General features: G+C 46.7%; 2 protein-coding genes across 6 annotated transcripts in view; one reads left to right on the top strand and one right to left on the bottom strand.

Annotated features, from left to right (window-relative positions):
* WDR70 (WD repeat domain 70) overlaps positions 1–27,959 on the bottom strand; it is a 438,306-nt gene that overhangs the window by 30,946 nt on the left and 379,401 nt on the right. The window lies entirely within an intron of this gene.
* On the top strand, positions 909–27,900 carry GDNF (glial cell derived neurotrophic factor). Of its 2 annotated transcripts, none has more exons than XM_010336664.3 (3): positions 909–1,307; positions 5,952–6,050; positions 24,447–27,900. In XM_010336664.3, the coding sequence occupies exons 2-3, from the start codon at positions 5,978–5,980 to the stop codon at positions 24,929–24,931; spliced, it is 558 nt and encodes a 185-aa protein (XP_010334966.1). In that variant the 5' UTR covers positions 909–1,307; positions 5,952–5,977; the 3' UTR covers positions 24,932–27,900. The 2 variants fall into 2 exon arrangements, with proteins under 2 accessions (XP_010334966.1, XP_003925964.1); XM_003925915.4 differs by having other exon boundaries at positions 974–1,307; positions 5,952–6,128.

Below are 27,959 nucleotides of genomic sequence, written 5' to 3' on the forward strand. Positions count from 1 at the left end.
CAGCCTCAGAAGCCTTCTTCATTGCCTGCCATGTAATACATGATATGCAAAGCCTCTGACTTCAGCCAGCAGATATTTGGAGACCGTGTTGGCCTTATCATGGGGCCTAAACTAATGTGTGTTTAGGTCAGAAAGCGAATCAGAAAAGCCACTGGAGGGCACGTCACTGAGTGAGAGCCCTATAAATTCATCCCCACTTGCAGCGTACCCTGGCAAACACTCGGCTTCCCTCGCCAGGCCACTCCGCACCTCTCCTTCTCGGTGCTAGAACTCCGGCCGGCAGCTCCTTTTCTCGCCGTTGCCTCCTGCCCAGCGGAGAAGCGAGAGGGCGAGACAGCAGAGCGGGAAGGCCGGCCTTCGAAAGGCGCGAGGAAAGCCCGGCGCCGCCCTGCACCGGCAGAGCGCCTCCCTCCCTGCGCGGGGCGCCAGGGCAAAGCCCGGCGAGGGCGCCGCGGTCAAGTTCGGATTGCCCCTTTCGGCTGGCCTGCGTGGAGCGCCGCACATTCCTCCCGATCCACCCCGCGAGGAGAAGGCGCGAGCCCAGCGGCGTCTCCACGCTTTCAGCGCTCTCCCTGCAGCCCGGGGAGGGGCGCCTCGCGTCGCCCACTCGCACCCAGGTCCCCGCCTCGGGAACTCCGGCGCCTCCACGTTGCTCTCCGTTCCTCCCCTATCGCCGGGCCCCGCCGCCGCCTCCCGACCCCTCCCTCCAGGGGCCCGCGCCTCCCCTCCCCCACCACGGCCCCGGGCCCCCCAGCCCGGGCTCTCGAAGACCAGCCTTCGCTCCTGGCGCCCTCATGTCTTCACTGGACTCCCCGCGCCGGTTGACGTGGTGTCTCGTTCGGATCTCCAGGCAAAACCTCAGCTCCCTCGGCAGCATCAGACAAGCTCGTCTCGTGCTCCCAGGTAGTGCGCCCCGAGTAGGCGCAGAGCGCTGCAGCTGCCGCTGAGCCGCCCGCAGCGCCCCCGGCCCGCGTTGCCCCAGCCAAGAGCGCAGCGCGTGCAGCCCTGTCACCCCCCGACCCAAAGCAGCAGCGGCTGCTCGGACCTCGGCTTCTGGGGGTGCGGGGAGCCGGCGGGAGAGTTGTTTGCAGCCCTCGCCCTGTTCGCGGCGGCGGCGGCGGGACTCTCGGCCGCCGCCTCCAGCGCGCCCTCGCTGCCCCGCGCGACCCCAGGATTGCGAACTCTTGGCCCTGACCTGCTGGCCAGGGCTCCGCGCTCCAGCCATCGGCCCGGATGGGTGTCCTGGCTGGGACTTGGGCCACCTGGAGTTAATGTCCAACCTGGGGTCTGCGGAGACCCGATCCGAGGTAAGTAGGGGAGCGGGATGGGCTGGAGGGAGCGGGTGGTGCCTGCGTCGCGGGCGGGAGCGGCTGGCTGAAGGGCGCCCTAGTCAGAGGGGTGCGTCTGGACCCCAGAGTAAGCGGTGAGAGTAGAAAGTGGAAAGACTAGAGGGAGCCTAAGCTGTGCGAGGAGAGAGAAAAGTGGAACCGGAGAGACTGGCCTTTGGGACGGGCAGGTTGTCTTTTCCACGTGGGCAAAGATCTGTGAAGCCCCAGATGCCCCTGAACCCCAGAATGCCCAAGAGGGGCAGTTTCCTTCCCCGACTTGGCGAGGCGCTCTTCCGTCAAGTCCCAGAACGATGCATGGCTTGGGTCATAATTCGAACCCACCGCCGCCGAAGTGTCCTCTCTGGACCGGCAGATATTATCATTGCCAAGAATGCAGCTTACTATTGAGCTTGTTGTTGATCTGTTCCAAGGAAAAGCGCAGGCCCGGGGAGGAGCTGCTGCAAAGGTACTGAGAACCTAAAAATGGAGGGCTCACCTCCTCCGGGGGAGGTCTGGCAACGCTACGTTCCTCACCCTGCTGCCAGCACTTTCCTAACGCCCCCAACCCCAACCAACCATCCCGTTCGAGGTTAGGAGAGGGGCTTTCTTGGCAGTCCCGGGCTCAAATCTCTGTCTCGAACAAATTCTTGAGACTCCACTAGGCCATTGAAGTTATTATTTTAATGATCCCTTTTTCTCCTGCACTCCGTGCCGCTTTCCGGTAACACCCCGCCACTACTGCCACTGCTTTACACCACCTCGGGGCTAATTCCGCGCTGTTGGTTTATTTCTGGCCGCAAGGAAGAAAAACGAACCCTCTTCGGGCTGGAAACGGACTTTGGCGGGTTCCCCCAAGCCTCCTGGCGCCCCGCTAGTTTCGGCTTTGGTAGAATCCGCCGGCAGGACCGGTGTGCGCGTCCCGGGGGGCTACCCATCCCCGAGCTTGCGTCGCTTTTGCTCAGAGGCGGCGACAAAGGCAACTCCTCCGGCCCCTGCTGCGGAGATGTTAAGATGAAATACTTAAGCGTATATTCCAAATACTGAGCAAGAGTACGCTCGACTCTTTCTCAGTATTTGGAATATACGTTTAAGTATTTCAAGGAAGAGATGTTTCTTCCAACCTCACTCACGCACCCGGTCCCGCAAAGGAGTCAAAATGGGAGCCCAGTGGCCTCCACCAAACCCTGTTTCCCTGCGTCTTCGCTTTGGCAGGAAAGGTGGAGCCTTTTCAACAAGTGACAAGTGTCCGATGTCTCGGAAGTCGGCCTTGTCCCTAGTCCACTCCCTCTAGCAATTCGGGTGCTCTCGGACCTGGAACACAGCCCTTAGACAGACCCCCCCCTCCCCAGTTTGCCTGCGAGAAGTGTCCCAAATTCTTTTTTCTTTCCTCATCTTGGATGATAAAGGGGAGAATGAGTCCTCTGTCAGTCAAGGACACGAAGAATAGTTAAGAAAAGCAATAGATCTTCCAGCAATTTCTGTCTCTACCTCCCCCCACCAAAAAAAAAAAAAAAAAAAAAAAAAAAAAAAAAAAAAAAAACCTCGGGTTTATAGCAAACCCGTCTCCCCGCCCCACCGCCTCCTTTTTCTCTCTCTGAGACCTGGATCTTGAAGGCAAAGCCCAGACAAACCTCCCAGCCTGCCAGGCACAAGAAGGTGCGGGGGCACTGACGGCGGGAGCGCTCCCTCTGGCGAAGTTGTCACAGTGACGCGGGGAAGGGGTGGGGGATGGTCTGAAAGCAGGTTGCCAAGAAACGCGCTCTGGTGAAGTAGGGAGGAAAACCAGCGAGAATGGAGGGGTGGGAGCCTGAAAAGCAGAGATGACCATTAGGACCTCCACAGGTTCCCGGGCTAATCGGACTTCAGGAGGCTTGCAGAGGGAGTGGTGGTTCTCCAGTTTTATAACTAAAAAGATACCACAGCCTCCGGGCCGCGTGGGCGCGACACAGCTCAGACGGTTTCTGGTGCCCCCTGCTGCCGGGAACTCAGAAGCGCCTCACAAGGAGCGACTACTTTGCGAGCACTACTGTGACTTTCCTGGGCGTCCTTGCCTCCCCAGGCCTGGGGACCCACCAGGTGCCGGCGCCCGCAGCCCGCTGCTTTTGCTCTGCCGGGACGTGGTTGTCTTGGACCCACAGGGGGACCAGCCTGCCTGGCCCGAGAAACGGTCCGGGGTCCCCTGGCGGAGTAGTGCCCCAGTCACTTTAGGAGCACGTGGCGGGGGTGAAGCAGTTCGCATTGCGGGCAAAGGCCGATGTTTGAGGAGAAACGCGCGGGACAGATGCAGATGTGTTTGGGGAAAGCGATAGACAAACTGAGAAGCCGCGGGGTGGAGCCCACGACTCCGAGAAAAACGTCCTAGCAGACGCTGTGTGTACCGAGTCCCCAGAACCTCCCCCCTTTTCCCCCGCCCAGCAAATACCGGGAACTAGAGAGCAGCTCTGCCTGGAGCGGGTCCCGGCGGCGCTCAGGGGGAAGAATGCGCCCTCCTTGTCCGGGGGGAAGAGGGGGAGCTCGATAGGGGCGCCGGCGGCGCTCCGCCGAGGGCGGGAACCGCCGCCGGGAGCCTCCTCTGGCGAGGCAGGGAGTTTTCCACTGTGTTGTCTTTTGCCAGCTTCGCCACACTTCTAATTGAGGATCTCCACGTCCAATTTAAAAAGCCCTCGGTCGGCCAAGCAGGAAAAAAGGGAAAACCCTCTTAAGAAGGAAGGGAAATCTGGTGCCTCTGTGGCTTCCTGCTGGCCGGCACAGCAATTTGGAATGGCGTGTTAACCCCGCGCCTCCCTGCTCCTCCGGACCACCAGCCATTTCGCACGAACCCGAGAGCCGGCACCAGCGGGGGACTGGGGAGGGCGGCTCTCGTTCCCCCGGCCCTAGCTGCCAAAGCGCCTTTCTGTGCTCATTTTGCACGGCCTTGTGCAGTTTTCCTGTGTCTGAGCGTCGCGATCCAGAGGCTAGCTTTTTCCCGAGTTTGCAAACGAGTCCGCGAGACAAGAGGTGCTGCAGGTCACTAAGAGTTTCTAGTCCCTACACCCTCCGAGCCCAACAGCTGCAGGACGAACAAACAGACGCCCAGGGGGATGAAAAACGCATTCGTCTCTGCAGCGGTGGGAGGTTGGCTTCCTCGGGTTGCCTGCACTGGGACAGGGGCAGGGGTTCTGTGTAGAGATGAGGACTGGACCCTGGAAGGGAGGAGGGGTGCCTGTGAACTAATGGCTAGGAAAGACACTGAGGTTTTTGCATTTGTCTGCTTTTTGCATTTCCCTCCTGCACAGAAAAAAAATCGAGTTTTCCTAAGAATACGTTTTATGGGGCGGGTCAAGGGGAGGGGATAATGGACTTGCACGAATCTCGTAGATTCCGCAAAAGAGGAGTCTCTCTAGTCACTAGTCCCCTGGAGACTGGAACCCTGGCATTAGGAAGGCACTGGATAACACTGCACCCCAAGATGCGTCGGTCCTTCCCCATTTCCTTATTGGCTGGAACTCCTCCCCGTATTTACAGTGTCTTTTTCTCACCCACCCCCAGCTGCGTGGCCCCCCTTTGTAGGGGTGTGAGGATTGAGAAGCCAAACAGCTGAAAAGAGCTGAACCCCACCTCCAACCCCCACCCCTACTCCGCGCCATACCACTGTCTAAGCCTTCCTCTGCCAGAGCACCTCCAAAGCGTCCCGGACTGGGTAGAGTCGTCCAGGCGTGACTCCTCTGGGAGGGAAAGGGATTAGGGCCAGAATCTCTCAAAGGTGCAAAAATCCAATCAAGAAAGGGTTTTCAGGTATACCACGGAGGATTAAAACTTTAAAGACAAATTCAGTCTTTGCCCAACAGCAATGGTAAAGCATTTATTGAGCTCTTACTACATATTCCGCTTTCATGCGTGATTTAATGTTCATAACCTTAAGAGGTGGGACGAGTATTTTAAATCGAGTCAGTGCTTCGGGAAGTTAAGTAACTTAACCCAGCTATTCCCATACAGCCCAAAAGTCTCCAAGTCCCTCCTAACTTCTTACTCCGGCAACAGAATACCTATTTAGGTGGGAAGAATGAAACGTGGGCGGCAGGCGGGGTAAGTGGTGCCCCCAAGCCTGGCCTCTACTAGCCGGAAGCTGGGTTGGGACCGGAGGCAGGCGTGCGCTTGATTTTATTCCCGAAGAGAAAGACCGGTCCTTGCTAGGGCCAAGAGGGCTGGTTCCGCGCCCATAGGAGCTCCCGGGACAAGAAGGGGAGGTCTCTGGTTGGGGTGGAGGACTCAGGGTGGGAACTACCCGATTGCCCCCCAGGAATGGGGGATGTTGCGCACCAGTAGAGGGGACTGGACAGGCTTCGTGGTGGTGGTGGGGATGGGGGTTAACTGGAGGGGGACAGCAGCCCTGCTTGAAACCCTGACCCCAAGAGTCAGAGTGGAGAAGGGCAGCTGCAACCTGAACCGGGAGTGCGAGCTGCTCCTGGGGCGCACTGAGGAGGGAGACTCGCAAGGAGGGCGGGAGTGCCCTGGGAGCCGCTGGCCGGCTGCGGTGCCAGAGGAAGGGGGTGACAAGGTTGGAGGGGGGCGCAGGGACCCGCGGAGAGCCCAGGCTTAACGAGCATTCTGTGATTCTCCCCCACCTCCCGCCTGCCCGCGCAGGTGCCGCCGCCGGACGGGACTCTAAGATGAAGTTATGGGATGTCGTGGCTGTCTGCCTGGTGCTGCTCCACACCGCGTCCGCCTTCCCGCTGCCCGCCGGTAAGAGGCCTCTCGAGGCGCCCGCCGAAGACCGCTCCCTCGGCCGCCGCCGCGCGCCCTTCGCGCTGAGCAGTGACTGTAAGAACTATTTCCTCCCCGCGGGGGGCCCGTCGGCGGACCCCCTCGCACCCTTACCCGTCTCCCGCACGCACCCCAAGCCAGCCCGATGTCTGTGTAACCTCCCGACCCATGGGCAAGGGGTGCAGGTGCTGAAGCCCCCAGGGCCTTGCCCGAAAGCGACGCGGGCTGGTTTGCCCAGCGCAGAGGGGATGAAGGTTTTGTGCTGCCCCTTTAGCATTCCAGTGAACAAATATCCTCCCCACCAGCACCACCAGCTCAGAAACACACACACAGCTGTCCCCTTTTCTGTTTCCTCGTCTATACACACACCCAGTTTTTCTTTCTTCCAAAGCCCTTTATCTGTGTGACTGTACCTGGCTATGCTTAATTCTGAAAACTATTGCACTTTCATCCTAAACTGCGCCTGCAAGCCTAGAGGCCGGCTTTTCACAAAAGCAAGCCAGAGGCGGAGAAAACACAGAAGGGCCTACATTTCCAGAACAAGCGTCTGGGTAGTGTCAGATCTGTTCAGAAAAGTTCCGGTTCTAGAAAGCCTTAACCATAAATAGTGCTGGCTGGGACTAGGGACAAAGACTGTAGCTCATTCCACATGTGACAATGCTAACTCTTAAGGGAAAAAAAAAAAAAAAGCCAGGTTATTCTTATTAGAAATTAAGTCTGTGATTTACCTCTCAAAAATTAACATGTTTTAGAAGCAAGTCAGTTAGGGAATATCGGCTGTGATGTGATATTATTTTCCCTCCATTCCTCGGAAGTTTATTACATGAAGTGAGAGATGCTATATTACAGGCGATAGAGGCTGTTGTGAAGGCATAATGTCAACAAAGGTAGCAACAGAAAATTTCACAACCCCGAAATAAAGAAGGAGTGAGTTGTGTGTGACTAGGATACCACCCTGGCTACTGTTCCCTCCCCAACCCCACCCCCACCCCCAGAATTATCCCTTTTGCGCTTGAAACTTACTGTGGTCACAACCACAGTAGTAATCCTGGAACAATCAGCTGTGTGCTGAGTCCCCCAAACCCATTAGCCTTGGGCTACAAAACAACCCAGTAAATGCAACGTGCTTATTTTATGTTTAATTATAGCAACAAAAGCATCTTCTTCCATAAATCCCAAGAAAGATAGAAAGTGGATTTTTTTAATAAGGCAAATTAAGACTTCAAAAGTAAGTTAAGTAACATGGTTGATACTTTGAAACTAAAGTGCCTGTTCCAAGAATGTCTGTCAATTAACTGTGTAAACCTATTTTAAAGGCTTTTCTTTCCATCACAAATTTCATGTATATAAATATTTCTCCAGCAGAAACTTAAAAATGCCCCTTAGTACCAGGTCTTCCAAAACTAGATATTCATTCACTCAAACGGCCTAGACAAGAGGGACAGGAACATGGTGGCAGATAATCGTTCTCTAACCCGGACATTGCCAAGAGAAAAATGACTGTGCCTGATTACAAAGCTGATTAATTCATGGAGGTTTAATTGCCATTATTAGTGTCCTGTTTAACTAGGCTCATTTAATATTGGCTCCAGCTCCTGGCTCAGTTTTCAACTAACTCTGTGTGACTTTCGGGCAAGTTACTTTCGAGCTCAATGAATACTCTGTAACTGTACCATGAAGAGAGGCCTTTCTGCTCCACAGTGCCAGCGGCTATGAGATTTGCCCCTTGGCCTTTATGCTCCTGTCACAAAGTCCTTTGGTAAGAGTCTCCTAGGAAGAGACTGGAGTCAAGTCACCTACGGAACTTTAAAGAATACTGATGCTAGGTCTCACCCCAGAAGATTCTGATTTACTTGATTTGGGATGTGGCGCAGGCACCTGAGTTTTTAGGCATTCCCCAGATGAGTCTAATATACAGCCAGACTTGAATCACTATGGACTGATAATACCCAAGAAAATCTGTGGCTCATATAAGGTACAGTCACAAAGCAAGCAAGTTAGCCCAGATTGCGGGGGTGAGGGCATGTTGTGGGGAAGCGGGACTGCTTCCCTTTTCCAGAACTGATGCTATGTCATCAACAAACAAGATTCTCACTATTTACACTTGAACGACAAAACACACCCCATTGTGTTTTGTCTATGGAAAGACCCAATAGATCCTAGAGGAAACCAGGAAAAGAAATGTTACCAAAGAGAAACTGAGCTGCATTCTAAGCCAAACTGACTCTTTCCAGGTATGTTTGATTCAGTAGCAAGCTGTCAGTGCAGGGAAGGCAAAATAATGACATTATGCAGACTTTGAACACTCAACCAGTGTCAACACGCCCATGTCACAGTGCTGACATTTATATCCTGCACTGTATACAGTGCAACTGGTTAAGGCTTATGTAGAAAAACATTAAGTCACCACATTTCACTAAAAAATAGAAAGTATCATAAATTCTGAGTCCTCTAGTTCCCTCCAAATGCTTGTAACTTAATGATTGAGCAAAAGAGCTTTCATGCCACATTAACAGTCATTCTGTGCTTTTCACAGGAGGACCGGAATATACACAGTTTGCACACTCACCTTTGAGATTGCATGTGTCCTGCTGGTTCCAGTTTAAATGAAACATTGAGAATTCTATTCCTAGTATGATCTCAGTGTGAGATAACCAAATAGAATTCATAATTGGCCAATGGGCTTGCCTAGAGGCTGGCTGTAAAGTAAATGGCTCATGGCTGCCTCCTGTAGCAACTTCTAGTCTGTATAAACTCAAGGACTTGCAATTTGACTTTTGGGGCACCTAAGACTTTTTCTCTTTGGCTATCTTTGTTCATTTATTTTGCTTTTTGCCACTATTGTGTCCAAAGGGCGATTAGAGTAAGCATAAGGAATCTGCAAGGTGAAACTTGCAAATGTCATAGCATTTTCAAGCTGAAAGGAAACCCTCTAGTCCTGAAACCTAAAGAGGCAAAGCAGTTTGTCTAGAGTGTGCCACAGTTCCATAATCGCTGGAGGCAGGTCTGAAGCTAGGACCAGAGTTTCCCCCAAACAACGGAAATGCACTTTATATGGGAGGGGAAGGATACTTTATATGGGAGGAAGGTCTTGAACTAATGGCTTAGAGCATGGTTCACAAGGTTGTCTAAATTTATTGAAAGTTAGTTCATCATAGTCATATTCCCTATCTCAACTCTAAATGTATTTCATAAGTAAAAGCATAAAATGCATGTTGTTTAAAAATTTGCATCAAAATGCATACATCCATTCACCAAATAGTTAACATGTATGCCTGTCTGTGCCAGGCACTGTCCTAGGTGCTAGGGATACCTTGATACACCTAGTAAACAAAAGTCCCTGCCCTCACGGAACATACCTTCTAGTAAATGTACATGTATGGTAGTATGAAAAATCCAACATGAAGAAACCTCAGCCCAGTAAGGTGGGCTTAACTTTTTGTGCAACTGGAAACCAACTGAAATGACATTGAGTGTCGTTAAGTTGTAATTACAAGTAATTTCCAATTTAGTGTAATATATGGGATTATAGTCTACCAGTTTGTTGGCAGGTCACAAAATTTCCTATAGAAACAAGTTTTTAAATTAAACCATCAGGTTTTCAGGGTAGCCACAAAAAGCTATGTAAATTGTGATATAACTGAACTGTCATTCACAGTATTATTAAGTGAGAGTCTCTGCCCTGGGGGCCACATCCCATAATCTGCAAAAGGAGGGAACAGAACAAGAAATCAGGGAGGTTCAGCAAGCAAGAGCTCAAGGTAACACATTCAGACCAGACTAGGATTTGGACCCCAGCCTTGCCACTAAACTGAGATGTTGAGCTGTTACTTAACATACCTTAAGCTTCAGTTTTCTCCCCTATAAAATAGTCATAACAGTAAACCTGTCTCATGGGCTGATGTGAGGGTTAAGTTAGATATTGCTTTGCAAACCCTCTGCTCCATAAATAGGGATCATAGTTGTCATTTGCCACCCTCCTACTTGCAACGGCCCCTCCCTGGGCACCCAGTGAATTCCCTTCTTCCGCTGTGACATCTGCCAGGATGCTGCTCTAAATGGTGGGATTTCAGCCGCACAACAGCGTATGGGGAGTGAGAGAAATGCAGCTCTTGTGGGCAGGCTATTTTGGGCCTCACTGTTGGTTGGTCAGCACGTAGGCAGGCCAGGCTTGCCTGGGATCGTGCCCCTGGGTCAGATGCCCCTGGCTCTTCCAAGGTTTCACAGCTCCATTTCTTCCCCACTTTCCAAACTCACATATTTCCTATGGAATTTTTCTCACCAGACTCCCATGGTTATGTTAGGGAAACCTCTTCCCTTATGGCAAGGAGGGAGCTAAAATGGGGTAGGCTCTTTCTATGTAAGTGATAAGAGGATTGTGAGTTGGAGGCTACCTATACGGAGATGGAGAGCTTCTGTTGTAAATGAGCCCAGCTGGACATTTAATTTAAGATGTTTCATAACAGCATTAAAAAACTTTTAGTAAACTCTGAGACCACCTCAATAGAACTAAGGAAGCTTCTAGTACAACATGCTGGGTAAATGTTAAGCTTTCAAATCTAATGTCATGAAATATAGAATTTAGAATAAACGAACACCATCTATCTATTGTGTCTTATTGCATAGGGACTGTATGAATTAGCAATACTATAACCAAGTAACTACCTAAGCTGGAAAGGAGCTCTGCCACTTGGGAGGGGTCTCTTGAAATCAAGAAATTGCACATCAGACTCTTACAGAAGGGACTGATCTTTTACTTGAGATCTGAAACCAACATTCTCACTGTAGCCCCAGTCTGGAAACCTATTTCAAACTATTACTGTGTATAGAAATCTATTTAAGGCTTAAATTGATTTGGCCAGTCTTAGGACCTTAGGCTGACCCACAGCATAAGCAATATACTCAACAGGTTCTACCTCAACTGATGTAAAAATTAAAGCTCTCTGATATTTTTCCCCTCCTAACATCTCTTTGATCTTTGTTTATTTATCACTCATGGCCTCATAGCACCTTCATTTGATTAAAATACTTGTTCTTTATTTAATTACTTGAGCTCAAATAGGAAACAAATATTAAATATCTTTCATGTACTGGGTGCTGTGTGGCCTCAAAAAAGCTAAATTTCTAAATAAAGTTGCTTGGGATACAGTTGTAAACTATTGCTAGGTGAATGGGCAGATGGCTGGATGGGAGGATAGAATGTCAGTCCGATAGATATGTTTATTGTGTAGGGTTTAGTTGAGCTGTACGCATACATAGTGAAAATTCCTAGCAGTGAGGTCACTGGGATTTGGGGATCATAGCAGGGACGACTTCAAGGAAGAGGGAGGATTTGACCTGGTTCTTGAAAGATGGTTGTTGGGAAAAGAAGGTAAAAGGAAAGGGGGACATTCCATACTAGGGAGCAGCATGGGAAAATCTGTGACCATGATGTGGGGAAAGGACAGACCAGTCTCCAAGTTCTAGAAAGAGGTGTTAAGAACTAGTGGGAAATTGATGATGCCTTGGTAGGTAATACCAGATTGTGTGACGCTATAAAATTCAGGAAAAGGTGTTAGCTCTGCTTTTAATAGCAGTAGGGACACCCATAGAGCAGGCAGGTAACAGCAAGGAGATATTGCTTCAAAGCTGTCTTGAAGCAGAAGTTACCTAAATACCCAGACTGCTTTTGAGTGGGGCCTCGGGCATAAGCATGTCTTTTATTTTGAGGTATTGTGCCCTTATTTTTAACAATCTTCTAGACATAGGCACAATGGAATCAAACTATCAGCCCCAAGTAAGTGAATAGTTGCAAATAAACACTTAATTTTAAAGCTAATGACATAGCACCTTTAAACTATCCACACGATTAACACAGTTCTTGTCTTGAAATCAAGTAAGTTTGAGCTCTATGATACAAGAGGAGATACTATTATCCCCATTTTACAGGTGAAGAAAGGAGACCTAGAGAGTTGTTCCAGGTCACAAACCTAGTAAGTGGTGAAGCCAGAATTTAAACCTCAGCCTTTTGGTCTGAAAGCCAATATTTCTTAACTTTACTCATACAAGCATGCATATTAATGGATTAAGAAAATAGAGACATATGGCTTGCTTAAAAATGCACTCACTAACTCTGAAACAAAGATTTCCAGGAAAATTAAACAAGCAAGCGAAGAGAAAGGAGAAGCAGAGACTATTAAATTTCCTTTAACCCCTTTTTAAATTTCCCTTTGGGCTGTGGTAGGCTTAAGCAAGTATTATTAATGACTACTTCAAAGTCCAGATCAGGACATTTGAAGAAGAGAAACATGAATTTCTCTAAGTACTCCTATAATATTGATGCTTTTTGCAATGAGAGAAGCCTCCCTAACTCTGCAACAAAGCAAGGTCTTCTCAAGTGTTTGGTAGGCAGACAGCATTCGGGAAGCCTTGTGGGAGACTAGTTCTCAGATCCCTCCCATTCTGCCCAGCGAGGGAGGGGAATGGCATCCACATGGAAACCTGGCATGACTGCACTAGTGCCAGAGCGATGGCCTCAGTGGGAATAGGAGTATGCATAAGCAGACTTGGGTCACCCCTGGGAAACAACAGGATAGCTCAGTAAAGGCAAAACCCACTTTTGCGTGACGTTAATAACATAATTGAAGTAGAAAAGTATGGTTTTAAAACAATATGGCCTTCCAATTTTTTTTGCCTGCAAACCTGCAAATAAAAATGTTAAAAACTGATTACCTACTTTGAAACTTTCTAAAGTTTTTTATCATAAGTTTAAATGGTTATACCAGATGTCATTGCTACCCCTTTTGGGAACCGTATATATGCTTTAAATATTCTTTTGGCAAAACTTTCGTACCTGCACATGTAGCTTATTCAATACATGGGAAATGATCAAACTAATCAGCCACATCAATTGGCTTTTTGGTCAGAAAAGGTCTGACTTTATTTTCAGTTCAAATATTCATGTTAATATATGCTCCGTGGCAACTCTCACACTTCTGAATCCCAGTTGTAAGGTAAAGAGATGGACAGGTGAACAGTCAGACAAGCAGAGAAGGCAATGAGGCTTCCCAAGGGGCCTGGCCAGGAGGAAATATGGAGCAACTTGCTTCAGGATTTCTTGGTTTATTCATAAAGTTTTCTCCTGTTGCAAGTATTTGTAGTACAGTGAACACCCATACACACTTCAAGAAGATTGACTTCTTTTTCAGCATTTTGCCTCTTTTTTTCTGAGCCGTTTGAGCATTGGTTACGAACATCAGAACGTTAAATACTTCAGTATGTGTCTTCTAAGAACAAGGACAACGTCTTATATAGGCACAGTTCAGTTATCAGTCTCAGGAAATTCAGCATGGATATAGTACTATTATCCAATAGGTAGTTCATGTTCATATGTCCCCAGTTGCAGCCATTATGTCCTTTACGTTTTGGTGTTTGTTTTTTTTTTTAACCCAGGACCATAAATTGCATTTGACTGGTATCTTTATATGTCTTTAATCTAAAACGATTCCCAACCCTTTTTTTTCCCCCCATGGCATGGACATTTGTGAAAAGTCTGGGCTCTTTCACCAGCTGTTTCCCACACTGCCCTTCAGTTTGGATCTGATCGTTTCCACGTGATTAGATGTAGGTAAACATCCTTGGAATGTCATGTTCCTGATGCTGTGTCCATATCAGGAGGTGCCCAATATCAGTTTGTCTCAAGGAGCCATTCACGCATGAATGCCTTTGTATGGCACCTGAAGGTGTTTATCCCTGGGACAGCCCCACAATAGAATGGCGAGATGGGTGAGAAGCTCACCGTCTCTCAGTAAGGTCGAAGGGGGATTGGTAAAGTGGACGTGGGCAAGGAGAACCACAGCAGGGGCATCTGCAGGCAGCCTAGACATTTTAGGACACGGCACATGTGGAAATTAGGAAATGGACATGGATCCTCTCTCGACCACCCATAGACACTGCAGAAAGTCTTCATGTGCCCCCAGAGGGCCAGGCACCTCAGTTTGAAGACACTGCGCTAAGCCATAGTGCACACAAAGATATCACTCATGGGCTCGGGGTCTGCTGACATTTGCGTGTTGAGTTGTCAGGCATTTTGATGAACACAGAAGAGCTCACACAGCCTCTCAAGATGGGCCTGTGGCTTCTGCCCACAACCCATCATGCCAAGGGCTCCAGGCCCTGCACAGAGGTCTCTCCTCTGTAGAACATGCTAGACTAAGTAGGGACCAGTGTCTGGATCCCTTTCACGCAATCTTGCTTTGTCTAGAGACTGCAGAGTTGACTGTGCTGCTGCCTTCCATGTAAACATTGCTGAAGGAGGGTCCCAGATGTGACAACCATATTGGCTTATCTTAGGTGCCATTTATGAAATGCATTCTGTGGACCAGGAACTGAGCTTGAACCTTTTCTTATGTTATCATATTAATTTGACCTGAAGGAAAAGGTGTGACTAGCCCCATTTGAAAGGGGAAATTGAGGCTTACAGGGTTAGCGACTTAGCCAGGGTCTGGACACAGGGCAGCCCAAGTCCAGCACTTATACTTGTTGCCACTGCACAAGATCACTTCCTGCCAGCCCAGGATACTCAGATGTCACTCTTCTGACTCCATCAAAAAGTCATTAAGGAAAAAAAATCAGGGAATGCGTTTAGCAGATAAAGTTGTTTTATAATGATAACCATATCTCATTACCTATAGAGTCTTTGAGATTCCCGTAAATTCACTCACCAGGGGTAGAAATTCCCTCCTAGTTTATGACCATAGGAATCTATCAAACAAATTCAAATTTTAAAGATTTCTTTCATCTTCTCTTAGTCCTTCCTTCTTGTTCAAATCACTGAGACCCTTACATGCCTTTTACCCACTGTTCTGTGGGTCCTTTGGGAAGGGCTAATGGACGGACGCTGAGTGCAGAATCCAGCAGGGTCCTGCAGCCTCTCAGGCTGAGGGCAGGGCTTCGCTGAAAGAAGAAAGGAGGGACACCCCCACAACCACCTGCCTCTGATAACACCACAGGGATGATTTGCCCTAGTGGCTTTTTGTGCACTTAATTTTACCAGGTAACTTTCTTACCCTTCTCTGTTAAGTTTTTTATAAGGGTAGTAGCAGAGCTCCTGGTGTGTGCTCGTTAGCTTGGGGTGTTTTATTACTGACTGTGGAGTGCTTTTAGCTCACACCAGGTGTTCGTGGATTAGCTAACAAATGAACACCCTGTTGGGTGTTTTTCTGACTTAAAAGCGAACAGTGGACACTTTCCACCCAGGGGGACCGTGCTGTATTACTGCAAAATCATTAGCATAACTATGATAAAAGCATGGACCCCATACATAGAAATCAGAGCAAGACGATCAGGACCTGAGTAACAAAAGGAATTTACTGTCTGTCTCTCCCTGAGTGGGATTTTCTGGCTATTTGTATTCATGGAGTAATTTTCAGTCCATTTATTACAAATTTTCTTAGTTGAGTTGTAGGATAACAGCTTAGGATACAGTACAACTAGTATGTGCAGTGTCATTGAGAGTGGGTGGAGATGGTAAATAAGATGGCATTTTGATGGGCAAAGTGGCTTTTCAAAGTACACCCATAGCTCCTTTTTCTGTAAAGTGTTTTGCATTCTGGTTGGTCTTTTTCTTCTGCCTTGAGAAAATCCAGAAATGCCTTTTAAAACAACAAAACACTGGTGTTTTTACAAAGCAAATACTTTTCAAATAAACCGATGTCATGCCTTACTGTCAACAAACCACTGGTCCTGAAGAGAATGCACTGGTAGCTCTGGAAACGGTCGCAGTGACTTAGTAAATTGCCTCAGCTGGTGATTGTTTTTAGGAAAATAGATGCTATGGACACTTCTGAAAGTTAACCCAAGAGCAGCCTATGATCAGGACAGTCTACCAAATACTAGATGAATTCTGTGTCCAAAATAGGAAAGCAAGGAAGGTCATTACATAACATAAGATGCATCAGCATTCAGTGCTTAGTGATCTGTGGGCTTTTTAAAAAAAGTAGTTCAAATAAGTGGCAGAGTCATCACTTTGAAATAGAAGCAGGTGACAAAACTTTACAGAAGTTTTTCAGAGAACTGGAACATTCTCATGAACTCACATTTAGAGTCCATTCTCATGGACTGCACATTTTGAGGTCCCTGGAGGTCAAATAAGAACAAGTGTTGATAGCCCACAGATCGGCTTCCAGGACAAACTGCTTGGCTCTCCGGATCCATTTTGTACCACTTGCAATGGGCGATTCTAGCCTTGGCGTCATAAGCCGGGTATGACGTGCGCATACTGGAAGCAGCAAAAACAGGAATGAATTCAATTGAGATGTGAAGAGAATGGTAAATTGAGTGTTTGACTTGTGGGTGATGGAGACTGAAGGAACCATAGCATGTGGCTGTAGTGTGTCCTCTCAGGGGTCATGGGGCCTTTCTCCATCTTTACAGACAGAAACTGATGTTTAAGAATGCCTCACAGTAGAATCTGGATGTCTTCAGATGCAGATACAGGGTCCTTTCTACACATCTTTTACCTCTGTTAAATAGGGCACAGGAAAATGACTTGATGATTTACAGAGGGTTGATGACAATCGTTTCAAATGTAGCCGAGACATTGAGCCAAGAGATAAACCGAAGAGGTTGAGTACTGCAAAGTTTTAAAATACCTCCTGTGGGGTTTCATGGGGCGCCTGATAGTAGTGACTGAGCTGAATGCTGCTGCGGCTTCAACCAGAGGTGGTCTTCTCCCCGACAGAAGTGACCGAAAAATTCGCGTCTGGCCACACTTTCCAGCCAAAGCTTAGACTATCCTCATCTTAGCATTTGGAGCTGGAGGGGGCCCCAGAGAGCATTGAGTTGACCTCAGAAGGGTTAAGTGACTACTTCCAAGGTCACAGGGCTGATCAGGGACTGACCCAGGACTGGAAGTCAGGCCTCTGTTCTCTCCAGCTCTGCAGCAAGCGCCTGGTCATTTGGTGCCAGGGTGAGTTGGAGGAGCTTCCGGAGATGGGGCCTCTCTGTCTGGATCTGCTGCCGTGCTGGCTGCAGCTTTTCCTGTTTTAACTGGGAAATTGCCAGAGCTGCCTTAGTGTGACATGCAAGAACCAGGACACGGGAGAGATGCCCCTGGATGGCATGGCTTTTCCTTTTTCGGAGATAATTTACTGTATTCTGTGGCCATGGCAGCCTAACTTTAGTATCAACTTAGTGTACCTGAGTTCATACTGAATTTTTCAACAGAAAGTATATTTCTCACTTCCTGTGCTGAACTGGTAAATGTATATAGATGAAACCAGCATGTCTTGCACTTGTTTCAGAGTAAATTCCCACATGCCACAAGACTTGAAATGCTCCATGGTAGTAGAGTTTTTACTTAAAAACAAAAAGACAAGTTTGAGCTTTGAAACGGAACCAGCAAGTCCACATTTACTAGTCCCGCGGCCTTCACCAAATATTTGTCTTCTCTGAGCCACAGCTTCCTGGGCTGTGAAGTGGAGATAGTATTCAATTTAGCCTTGAAGGGATGTTGTCAGTTTAAAGTCAATGTGTGAAAGTAGGCAGTATTCCACTTTTATGTTGGTAATGTTTTTAAGTGCTTCGAGGAAGCTCTTATATAAGGTATAGCCTGATGAAATTTTGTCATATGAGAAGTTTTACAGGTTAGACTTAGCAGTGTAGTAATGATATTCTTGTAATGGTATTCCAACATTAGTGAAAGAAAATCATGTTTGTATCTCATAGAAGGATAAAAATAACTTATTCTAAAACCATGACATTCATTGGGACTCTTCTTGAGAAGTTATATCAGTTTTAAGTTGATCTTTTCTTTTCATGTAAGTACGGATGGGTGTGCCTCTGTGTGTAGACACGTATGTATGTGTGCATGTGTGTATGTATTTATAGACAGAGAGAGAGTGATCTATATTTTTTAAGATACTAGGCCTATAGAGCAATTTGCACTTTACCCACAGTATAGGTAAGCAAAAAATACCAGATTAAATGTCTCCCACCATTAGGGGGTTTTTCATTTGCCTCCTATCTGAGGACAGCCTTTCGTGGGAAGCTCTACATGTCAGGATGGATGGCACCACACCTTGGCAGCCCCAGATGCAGCATCCGGTGGCCTCATCCTCCACATCCTGCCCCATCCCAGAACTGGGCCCCACCATCTGGGCACTGATTCCTGATGCACCTCTCACCTGCGTGGTCTTGGCTCAGGCAACAGATCACCTCTATAAGCCCCATTAGCCCTCACTCTTCCAGTCACAGAAGCTGGACACTTTACAGTGAAATAGCAAGGCTGTTCTCCCTAGAGCAAGAAACTCCTGAGCCTTCTCTCTGGGGCCTCTTCATCAGGCAAGCCCAGCTCATGCAAATCTTAAGCCTGGCCTGAAGGACCTCCCCTCCTAGACAGGATCACTGTGGGTACTGGAGTCAGGCCCCCCGTCTCCTGGGTCCCTCTGAGCCTCAGAGACCTTCTCTCCACCCTCTAGATAAGGAGTTGTGTCCTTACCACTTTGTTCCTCATAGACAACCTTGTGCCACCTCCCTCTCTGGCCCGCAGGTTGAAAACTTCAGATGAAAGTCAGCTTAGACTCCCTGCCTGGCCAGGCTGAGGAAGGGGCAACAGCTACAAGCATAAAAATGACCCTCTGATTAAAAGATAATTAACCTGTACAATTTTTAGACAAATCTGACATTTTAAGAAAAGACTTTGTCCAGTAATGCCAGCTTAACCAATATAACATTTTGAATTATGTAATTTTGAGTTCAGCTATTACAGGAAGGACTTGGACCCCTCACCATTGTTCCTATAAAAACTCAGTTGGCTTTACAAAATAGACACCATCTCAGTTCTTTGTTCCTGAGGTGACATTACTGGATTTTTTTCCCCATAATCGAGGGCACCAAAGTCTTTTCAGTGAACAGTTTGTTCCCAGAGTGGTGCCCCGGTACAAGGTTTCGTTTGTTTAAGTAACACTGTTTATACAAAGAACACATCAAAGTTAAAATATTTTAAATAGAATAATGCCAAAATATTTAGTTGCACTCTGAAGGATAGCTTAAATGCATTTGAGCATTTTGGATTTCCAAAAACTTTATCTTTTAGATGGACATGTTTTCCAAGATAGATCCTCCAAGCAGGTCTGGGAAATGAGCAAGGATTTGACCTATTTTTTTTTAATGATGCTTCTCTTTTGTGGTTTGCAAGTATTTCACTATTAAAGTTAATATTTGTGTATCTGACATTCTACCAAGCCTTTTATAGGATAAAGACAGAGATACTCCAGTAAGTCTTAATTCAGGGAACAAATCCAAACCCAAACCCCTCTTCTTTTCTCTCAGCTCAGTGAATTCCTGGAAGATGGAGGCAGCTGTGGGCATCTCAGCTCATGACCAGGAGTTTCCTGCCTGGGCTGGGTGAGAGGCCTCTGCAGAATATTTAAGGACAGGCTCAGTGAGGTTGCCTAGCACCCTCTGCAGAGGAATATGGCTCCTAATGCCCCTAAGTGCCTCACATCTATAAATTGAGGCTGGCTCTAAGAATTAACTCATTTAATTAAAAGAGGCAGGCCTATTTGCCCTGTGGTTTGAAAAATACAATGCCCTTTCCTGGCTTTCAGAATTCATATCCATGTACATTTTTCAGCAAAAATATTTGTCATTTGTTCTATTTTCATGAATATGAAAGGGAACAAAAACCTTGAGCTTAATAAGAGTTGCCTATGGCCTGAATTTGAGGCTTAAATATTTCCACCTTAGCAACAAGGTGTGAAGGAGATTTTCCATCAAAGGAAGGAGTTTTCATTAGCCACATGCCAGAAAGCCTTTTTTTAAGAACAAAAGATAGACTTTATTTTTTACAGCAGTTTTAGGTTGACGGTAAAATTGAGAGGAAGGCAGAGTTCCCATATATTCCCTACCCCTATACATGTATCACCTCCTCCACTGTCAACATCTCCCACCAGAATGGTACATTTATTATGATTGATGAACCTACATTGACATATCATTATCACTGAAAGTCCATAGTTGACATTGGGGTTCACACTTGGTGCTATACGTGCCATGGGTTTGGACAAATTTGCTATGATGTGCATTCACTATCTACCTGAAATTCAAATATAACCAGGTTGTCTGTATTTTACCTGGCAAACAAAGCATGTGACCAAGCCATGCAGTCAAAATGTCTTAAAAAGGGAGGAAAAATGTTTTTCAAGATCTTTCAAGTATTGAGGGCTAAAAATGAACTATAAGAGCTGATTCAAATTCTTATTATTACTCTAGTAATATGAAATTATGTAACATATAGATTAATGAGTCTCTAAGCCTGTATAATTTGAACTTCTGTGACTCTAATGTTTTCTCGTTAGCTTATATAAAAATTTTAGTAATTTTTTTACCCTCATTTCTGATCGATCTTCAGTTGATTGTTAATCGATCTTAACTTTCTATATGCCCAGGTTCCTAAATTAATGGCCTACTTAAAATTATTGAATAGAGCCCATGATGTGAGTCCTTTTGTAAAACAGAGTCTCTTTTTTTTAAATTTGAAGACCCTTCTGTATAGATAGATATATTAGGATTAATCACTCCTATATTAATCATTAGCCACATGCCCAGGATTGATCACTTCTAGTATATCTATCTTATAAGTTCCGATTTCTATACAAGCATTTTTTTTGAAACTGGGCACATCTGTATTTATTTCCTTTTTAGTAGCTTATTATTGAAAGAAATCGCCAGTAGCAAAAGCAGCTCATTGTTTTAAAAACAAGTCATTAGTTTCTGTCAAAGTGATTTAAAGTTGTTGTTTTGTTTTGTTTTGTTTTGAAAGAAAACTTCTAAAGGAAGTCCAGTGAGAAAGCAGTCCAAAGGAAAGGACAAATTAAAAGTACTTTTGGCCGAGCGTGGTGGCTCACGCCTGTAATCCCAGCACTTTGGGAGACCGAGGTGGATGGATCACCTGAGGTCAAGAGTTTGAGACCAGCCTGGCCAACAAGGTGAAACACTATCTCTACTAAAAACACAAAAATTAGCTGGGTGTGGTGGAAGGTGCCTGTAATTCCACCTACTCAGGAGTCTGAGGCAGGAGAATTGCTTGAACCCGGGAGGTAGAGGTTGCAGTGAGCTGAAATCACACCACTGCACTCCAGCCTGGGTGACAGAGCAAGACTCCGTCTTAAAAAAAAAAAAAAAAAAAAAAAAAGCACTCTCTCGGGCTCCCTTAAGAAAGTATTACTCAGGGAACAGGGCTCTTTGGGAGACCCAGGGGAGGTAGGCACTGAGAGTTACTACTACTGTGAAGCTGCAGAAAGCTGAGGAGGAAAGGCGATTTGGAGACAGTTCTTCAGCTCTCTGGTGGGCAGTGACTGTGCCACTCAGAGCAGAGTAGCTTTCCTGAATGATGTGGGCTGTTTATTTTGGAGCATTTTATTTATTAACAATGCAGTTCTCAGCTAGAGTCCCAGTGTCCCCTTGAAAAATTAAGAACTTTCTTTCCCTCTAGTAAAATAACCTGACTCATTCAGCCAGCAGTTACCTCGAGGTCCTATTCAAGCACTTGGAGATCCATCAGTGAACAAGCTGGACAGACAGAGTTCCTGCCTCTTGGAGTTGACATTCTTTTGGAAAGACAGACTGTAAATAACAAGCCTAAGAAATCAGTTAGATGGTATGTTCGAATGTAGCAAGAATTATGATGCAGCAGGAGGAACAGGGCAGAGGTATCTGGATTAGGGGTTGGGAAAGGATCTTGTTTTAAACAGGGAAGTCAGGGTGGGACTTGTGGACAGTGACATTTGAGCAAAGACTTGAAGGAGATGTGGGAGTGGTCACAGGATTCTCCAGAGGAGCAGCATTCAGGAGGAGAGGGGCAGACAGCACAAACGCCCTGAGTTCCTGACTGTTAGAGCTGTAGCTCTCAAGAGATGGTGCGCCCCGAGGGGACATTTGCAATATCCAGAGACACCTTGATCTGTAATGACTAGGATAAGGATGCTACGGGCCTTGTATTAGTCCATTTTCTTACTGCTTTGAAGAAATATCTGATACTGGGTAATTTATAAAGGAAAGAGGCTTAATGGACTTACAGTTCCACATGGCTGGGGAGGCCTCACAATCATGCAGAAGGCAAAGGAGAAGCAAAGTCACGTCTTACTTGGCTGCAGACAAGAGGGCATGGGCAGGAAGTGGAACTGTCCTTTATAAAACCATCTGATCTCATGAGACTTATTCACTATCACAGAACAGCACAGGAAAAACCTGACCCCATGATTCAATTACCCTCTCATGACATGTAGGGGTAATGGGAGCTACAATTCAAGATGAGATTTGGGTGGGGACGCAGCAAAACCGTGTCAGGCCTCTCCTGGGTGGAGATGCTGCCAAACATCCTACAGTGCACGGGACAGCCTCCCACGATGAAGAATGACCCAGCCCAAAAGGTCAGTGGTGCTGACACTGAGCCCCGTGTTTGAGGAACGGTAAGGAAGCCAGGGTAGCTAGAGGAGAGGGAATAAGAGGAGAAACAGGAGAGGAGGTTTGAGGTAATAAAGGCTGGAGGAGAGGGGTGGCCAGGTCAGGCCGGGACTTTAAGGCCAGTGTGGATTTGGGCTTTTCCTTCAAGAGTAATGGGGAGCCACCGGAAGGTTTTGAGCTTTGAGCAAGGGGACTATGATCTGCATTTAAAGTATTCCTCTGTGTGCTGGGTGGAAAACAGATCAAAGGTGGGTAAGGGTAGAATGAAGGAGCCCAGTTCCGGGGCCACTGCTGTTACCCCGGCAAGAGGTGACAGGGCTTCAGCCAGTGTGGAAACAGCTTCGTGACTTCCGTACAGCTGGTCCAGCCAATGCTAAATTTCAGATAGCAACTAGGTTTTCTAGGGATTCCAATCACCAGTCTTCATTATTATACATCGTATGTTTTCTATATTACACACACATGCACACACACGCGCACACACACACACACACACGTGGTTAAGTTGCCTTTGCTAGATTTTGTTCTATAGGAAGGGATACCTGATATATTTTAACAATTAAATAGGTTAGGTTTATGACAAAACAATTTAGCATGGGTTAGACATAATGTAACCTTTTTATGCTTTAACACAATATTGGCAAAAAACATTTACTCTTGCTGACAACTCTTCTGTAGTATATTTCTCTAAGCCACTTACAATCCTAAACATAAATGACCTGAAAAATGAGGTGAGGGGGGCATAAAAGGCCTAATACCTAAGAAATGGGTGTTTGAATTGTTTTCCCCCACCCATTTAGAAATTTATGACATTGTTCCATTAGTTACTTTTCTCTTCTTACTTGATCTACCAAAACAAATGCTGAAATCAGGCAGAAAGCACCAAAAGACTGCTGATTCATACTTTTACCAAAGGTCTCAGACATCTCACTGTCCCCTCGTCCTTTCTCCATGTGAGCTCCCTAATGAGCCTCTTGTCCTGCTTGCAGCCAGAGACAGTGGGAGCCCAGTGACAGCCTGCAGCAGAGGCTGGACCTCACCCCTGGGGGCAGGGCTGCTCTGTCCACGAACAGCATCTCATTTCATTTATTGCTCTGATGCACAAATGCCACTGTACTCTATCACTGGGCTTTGGGGCTTTTTTTTTAAGTCATGCTTTTCAAAGGAAGCGGTAAATTGGTCTCTTTGTTAGTAAAATACAAACCGTTTTCCTGTTCCTTAATGATTTTTAAGGAAGTTTTAAACTGTAGTTCATTCCTGAGCTCTTCTTTTCTTCTGTCAGAATGGTTCTTGTCCCACTCAGCCACCCAGGATCAAAGCAAGTTTCAGGGAAGAGTACTCAGTATTCCAAATGAAAGTAGCCATATTAGAAGATCTCACTTTTTTCACCCTCTAAGACGGTGTCTCTCAAAGTTTGGTGTGAGGATCTTTGACATTAGAATTCCTTGGGGCTTGTTAGAAATGCAGATTCCCTGGCCTCTGCCCAAACCAAATGACTCATCATCTCCAAAGGTAGGGCCAAGAATCTGCATTACAGTCAATATCCAGGGTATTTTCCTGCACACTCACGTCTGAGAACCACGAATCTAGGTTGTGTGACTGGGAAAGAAAAATTGCCCTAGAAGACTGGCCAGCTCACGGCGAGCTCTGTATGAACTTGTTAAAAACAGTGGATATTATTCAAATGAAAACTACACTTCTAAGGATTTGTTTTCTTTGAGGAAGTATGCCATCACCACATTAGTCTCCTCTTCCAGCTAAATCATTTTTGCCTCTGTTCTTGGGGATTACAGTGTTCCCATAGGTTAACTGGCTGATAGTTTTGCTGTGGGTCCAATCTTTGCTGACTTTAGTGGGGCACTTTGATCTTGAAGACGACTTGAAATGATCATTTTGTCTCATGTACCATTTTTTTTTCTTGTTGGACAGCAAATATGCCAGAGGATTATCCTGATCAGTTCAATGATGTCATGGATTTTATTCAAGCCACCATTAAAAGACTGAAAAGGTCACCAGATAAACAAATGGCAGAGCTTTCTAGAAGAGAGCGACATCGGGAAGCTGCAGCTGCCAACCCGGAAAGTTCCAGAGGAAAAGGTCAGAAAGGCCACAGGGGCAAAAACCGGGGTTGTGTCTTAACTGCAATACATTTAAATGTCACTGACTTGGGTTTGGGCTACGAAACCAAGGAGGCACTGATTTTTAGGTACTGCAGCGGCTCCTGCGATGCAGCTGAGACAACGTACGACAAAATATTAAAAAACTTATCCAGAAATAAAAAGCTGGTGAGTAACAAAGTAGGGAAGGCATGTTGCAGACCCATCGCCTTTGACGATGACCTGTCATTTTTAGATGATAACCTGGTTTACCATATTCTAAGAAAGCATTCCGCTAAAAGGTGTGGATGTATCTGACTCCGGCTCCAGAGACTGCTGTGTATTGCATTCCTGCTACAGTGCAAAGAAAGGGACCAAGGTTCCCAGGAAATGTTTGCCCAGAATGGAAGATGAGGACCAAGGAGGCAGAGGAGGAGGAAGAAGAGGAAGAGAAGGAGGAGGAGGAAGGCAGCCATCATGGGAGCCTGGTAGAGGGAAATCCAGCTACAGACAACTGGACAGGAGAGAGAGAAAACAGCCCTCTGGATTCTCCAGGATGGCAGCCAATGTCACTAGAAGCTCAGGGCTGATGTTCCTGGTTGGATGTTACCACCGTTTCAGCTGATACAGTCCACCATCAACCGATCACCGGTGTGGTCGCGGGTGCACTTGAAGAACCAAACCAGTGTATCTCCTGTGGTTTGTTTCCATGTGTTCGAAGACACCAGGGGAACAGGAATCCTGGTGTCACGCCTTGTCATTACGTTTTACTGCTGAAATTAAGAGAGGCTTATTTTTCTGTCACTCAGTGGAGACATACCCTGGAAAGGAGAGGGAAAAAAAAAGCAAAGATACAAGAGAGAATTACCTTTGCATTTGAAAGTCGAGGCCTGAGGTTTACTACAACCAGCATTTTTGCCAACGGTTGGTGATTGATTTCCATCACGGCGTGTGGGGTGGGAAGAAGTTGGCTAGGAATCACAAAGGCTGTGCTCGTGATTAAACACAAACCTGAAGGTGTTTCCTTTATGTCCTTAGAAACAGGAAATGAGTTGTGGTTTTCAGCAGCATTCTTGTAGCAGAGAAGTGGGGAAGGCCCCCAGCTGCCCCCTGGTAGGGAGAGCCCACCTGGCCTGTTGGTTTACAGAGAGACAGACGGTACATACCCAGCCCCGCTGATGTGTGGTCACCAGTGACCGGAGAAGCTACTCGATGCAATGCATCTGTTTCAGATACAGAAACGTAGAGAAGATATTTATTGAGATTTAAGTTATTGTTATTTATTATCGTTCACTAATGAGTTTCTCTTTTTTCCCTTATTTATTAAAGTTTCTTTTCAAAGGTGCCAAAGTATATGTGCTCGCAAAATGCAAAGAAAGGTGACAAAAGGAAATTTTAATTGGGAACAAGGGTCCATGCTTTTCAAAGTATTAAAAAGTTTTTTGCTAGTTAAAAATCACTTACTTTACCTTTTCAGGAAAATTTCTTATGAATTTCCCCCCAGATTTCAGCATTTTTCCCAATTTTTATTTGTGGAGCATCTTGGGCAGGCCCCCTTTCCTGGAGCAGCGTGCAGAGACCGACGGCACTTGGCTTTATTTCTTCCTTGTTCCATCGCTGAACAGAAATGTCGTGGGCTCCACTCCTGTTGTATTTAAGCTCTTGGTCCCCTCCACGTACATCTATCTATACTATGCATAACCATATGTAGAAAAGGTTCAATTCCCTTTAGTAGGTAGTCCTTGATTTCATGCTGACCTAAAAGTCACGTCAACAGTGCTGTCAAGTAGCTACCACTTTACCAACTCCCTCCATTCCTGCCCACCCACCACCTTCCTGAGAATACGCCGGCTGCCCAGTGCAGCCTGGGAGACACAGGGGCCCTCCACAGATAGGGTCTGCCAGGTCCTATACAACCCCTGGGCTGTCATTGAGGGTCAACAGTTGCTGCTCCTATATACCCAAGCACCTGACAGCTCACTGGGGAGCAGATGGCTGAGAAGGGTGCTGAGGAAGCCATGTCTGGGCCAGCCATAGGCTGGCTCCACACACATGGAGCCTCATACTTAGGAGTGTGCTGCCTTTAAATGAAAGAGGTTAGGGCCAGTATGGTGGCTCACACCCATAATCCCAACACTGTGGAAAGCCAAGGTGGGAGGATCTCTTGAACCCAGGAATTTGAGACCAGCTTGGGCAACATAGGGAGAACCTGTCTCTACAAAAAATTTTAAAAGCCAGGCATGCTGGTGCACACCTGTGGTCCCAGCTACTCAGGATTCTGAAGAAGGAAGATCACTTGTGTCTAGGAGATCAAGGCTGCAGTGAGCTGTGATCATGCCACTACACTCCAGCCTGAGTGACAGCTTGGTACCCTGTCTCAAAAAAAAAAAAAAGGAAGAAAGGAAGAAAAAGAGGTTAGAAGGGGAGGAAGCATGGGGTGGGAACAGCCACCTCCTCTGTGCCCTCGATTGTGAATTTGCAGCCGACACACTAGGCCCTGTATTAGAGCTTGTTAGACATTTCATAAAAGAGATTTTCATCAGGGAGATGATCTGTCACTACCTTAGTGGCTATTAGCCACAAAACTATGACAGATTTAGCAATTAAATAAGCTACTGTCCTCCATCAAGTAATCAGCTTAATTTTACAAAGTAACAAGAAGCAGCAGTTACCAGACATCCCATCCACTCCCCCCCAAATGCCCAAATTCTTCATGGTTCTGCCCTTTTCTGTCCTTTCTGCTCCCCTTGCCCTCCTGGGACATGGAGGAAAGGCCTTCCCTCTCACCCTCCCTTGGGATCTTGCTGAAAGTCAGACTGCTCGAAACAGTGACAAACCCCAGCCATCCAGGCACTCATGGAGTGCAATTCGGATGTGGCCCTGGGGACATCTGTCCCTTTCCGGGATCCCTGGCAGGTGCAGTGGCCGCTGTTCCCAGGTTTCAACCTCAGTGACCCCCACCCCAGCTCCCCATGGAAAGTCCCTGCCCAAAAATGCTGTAGGATCCAATGGGTGTTGACAGCTCGTTCCTGGCATCACCTGCACACCACAAGCAGGTTTTAATGGAAGCAAATTGCTCCACCAAATCCACAAAAGGGTAAAGTTTGTGATTTTTCTTGATCATTGTGATCACCATCTGATACAGTAAGGAGTGCACTTGTTTGGAAGTTCTGACTTCTCTGATCTGTCTTGGTCGTTTATGTTATACAACCAAAGTTCTCTACAGACTTTATTTTTGTACAATATCATTTTGTAACTTTTTACAAATAAAAACCCATTTCTATTGCTTTCTGTATTTCTGTACTTCCTCGCATGCACTGGGCCAGGCAGCCATCTGCAAGCATTT

Source organism: Saimiri boliviensis, chromosome 1 (assembly GCF_048565385.1).
Source record: "Saimiri boliviensis isolate mSaiBol1 chromosome 1, mSaiBol1.pri, whole genome shotgun sequence".
In the NCBI taxonomy this organism is placed as follows: domain Eukaryota; kingdom Metazoa; phylum Chordata; class Mammalia; order Primates; family Cebidae; genus Saimiri; species Saimiri boliviensis.

Coding starts and splice junctions, on each gene's coding strand:
- GDNF (XM_003925915.4), top strand. CDS start 5,978: ATGAAGTTATGGGATGTCGTGGCTGTCTGCCTGGTGCTGCTCCACACC. Junction 6,129..24,446: donor CTTCGCGCTGAGCAGTGACT/GTAAGAACTATT, acceptor CTTGTTGGACAG/CAAATATGCCAGAGGATTAT.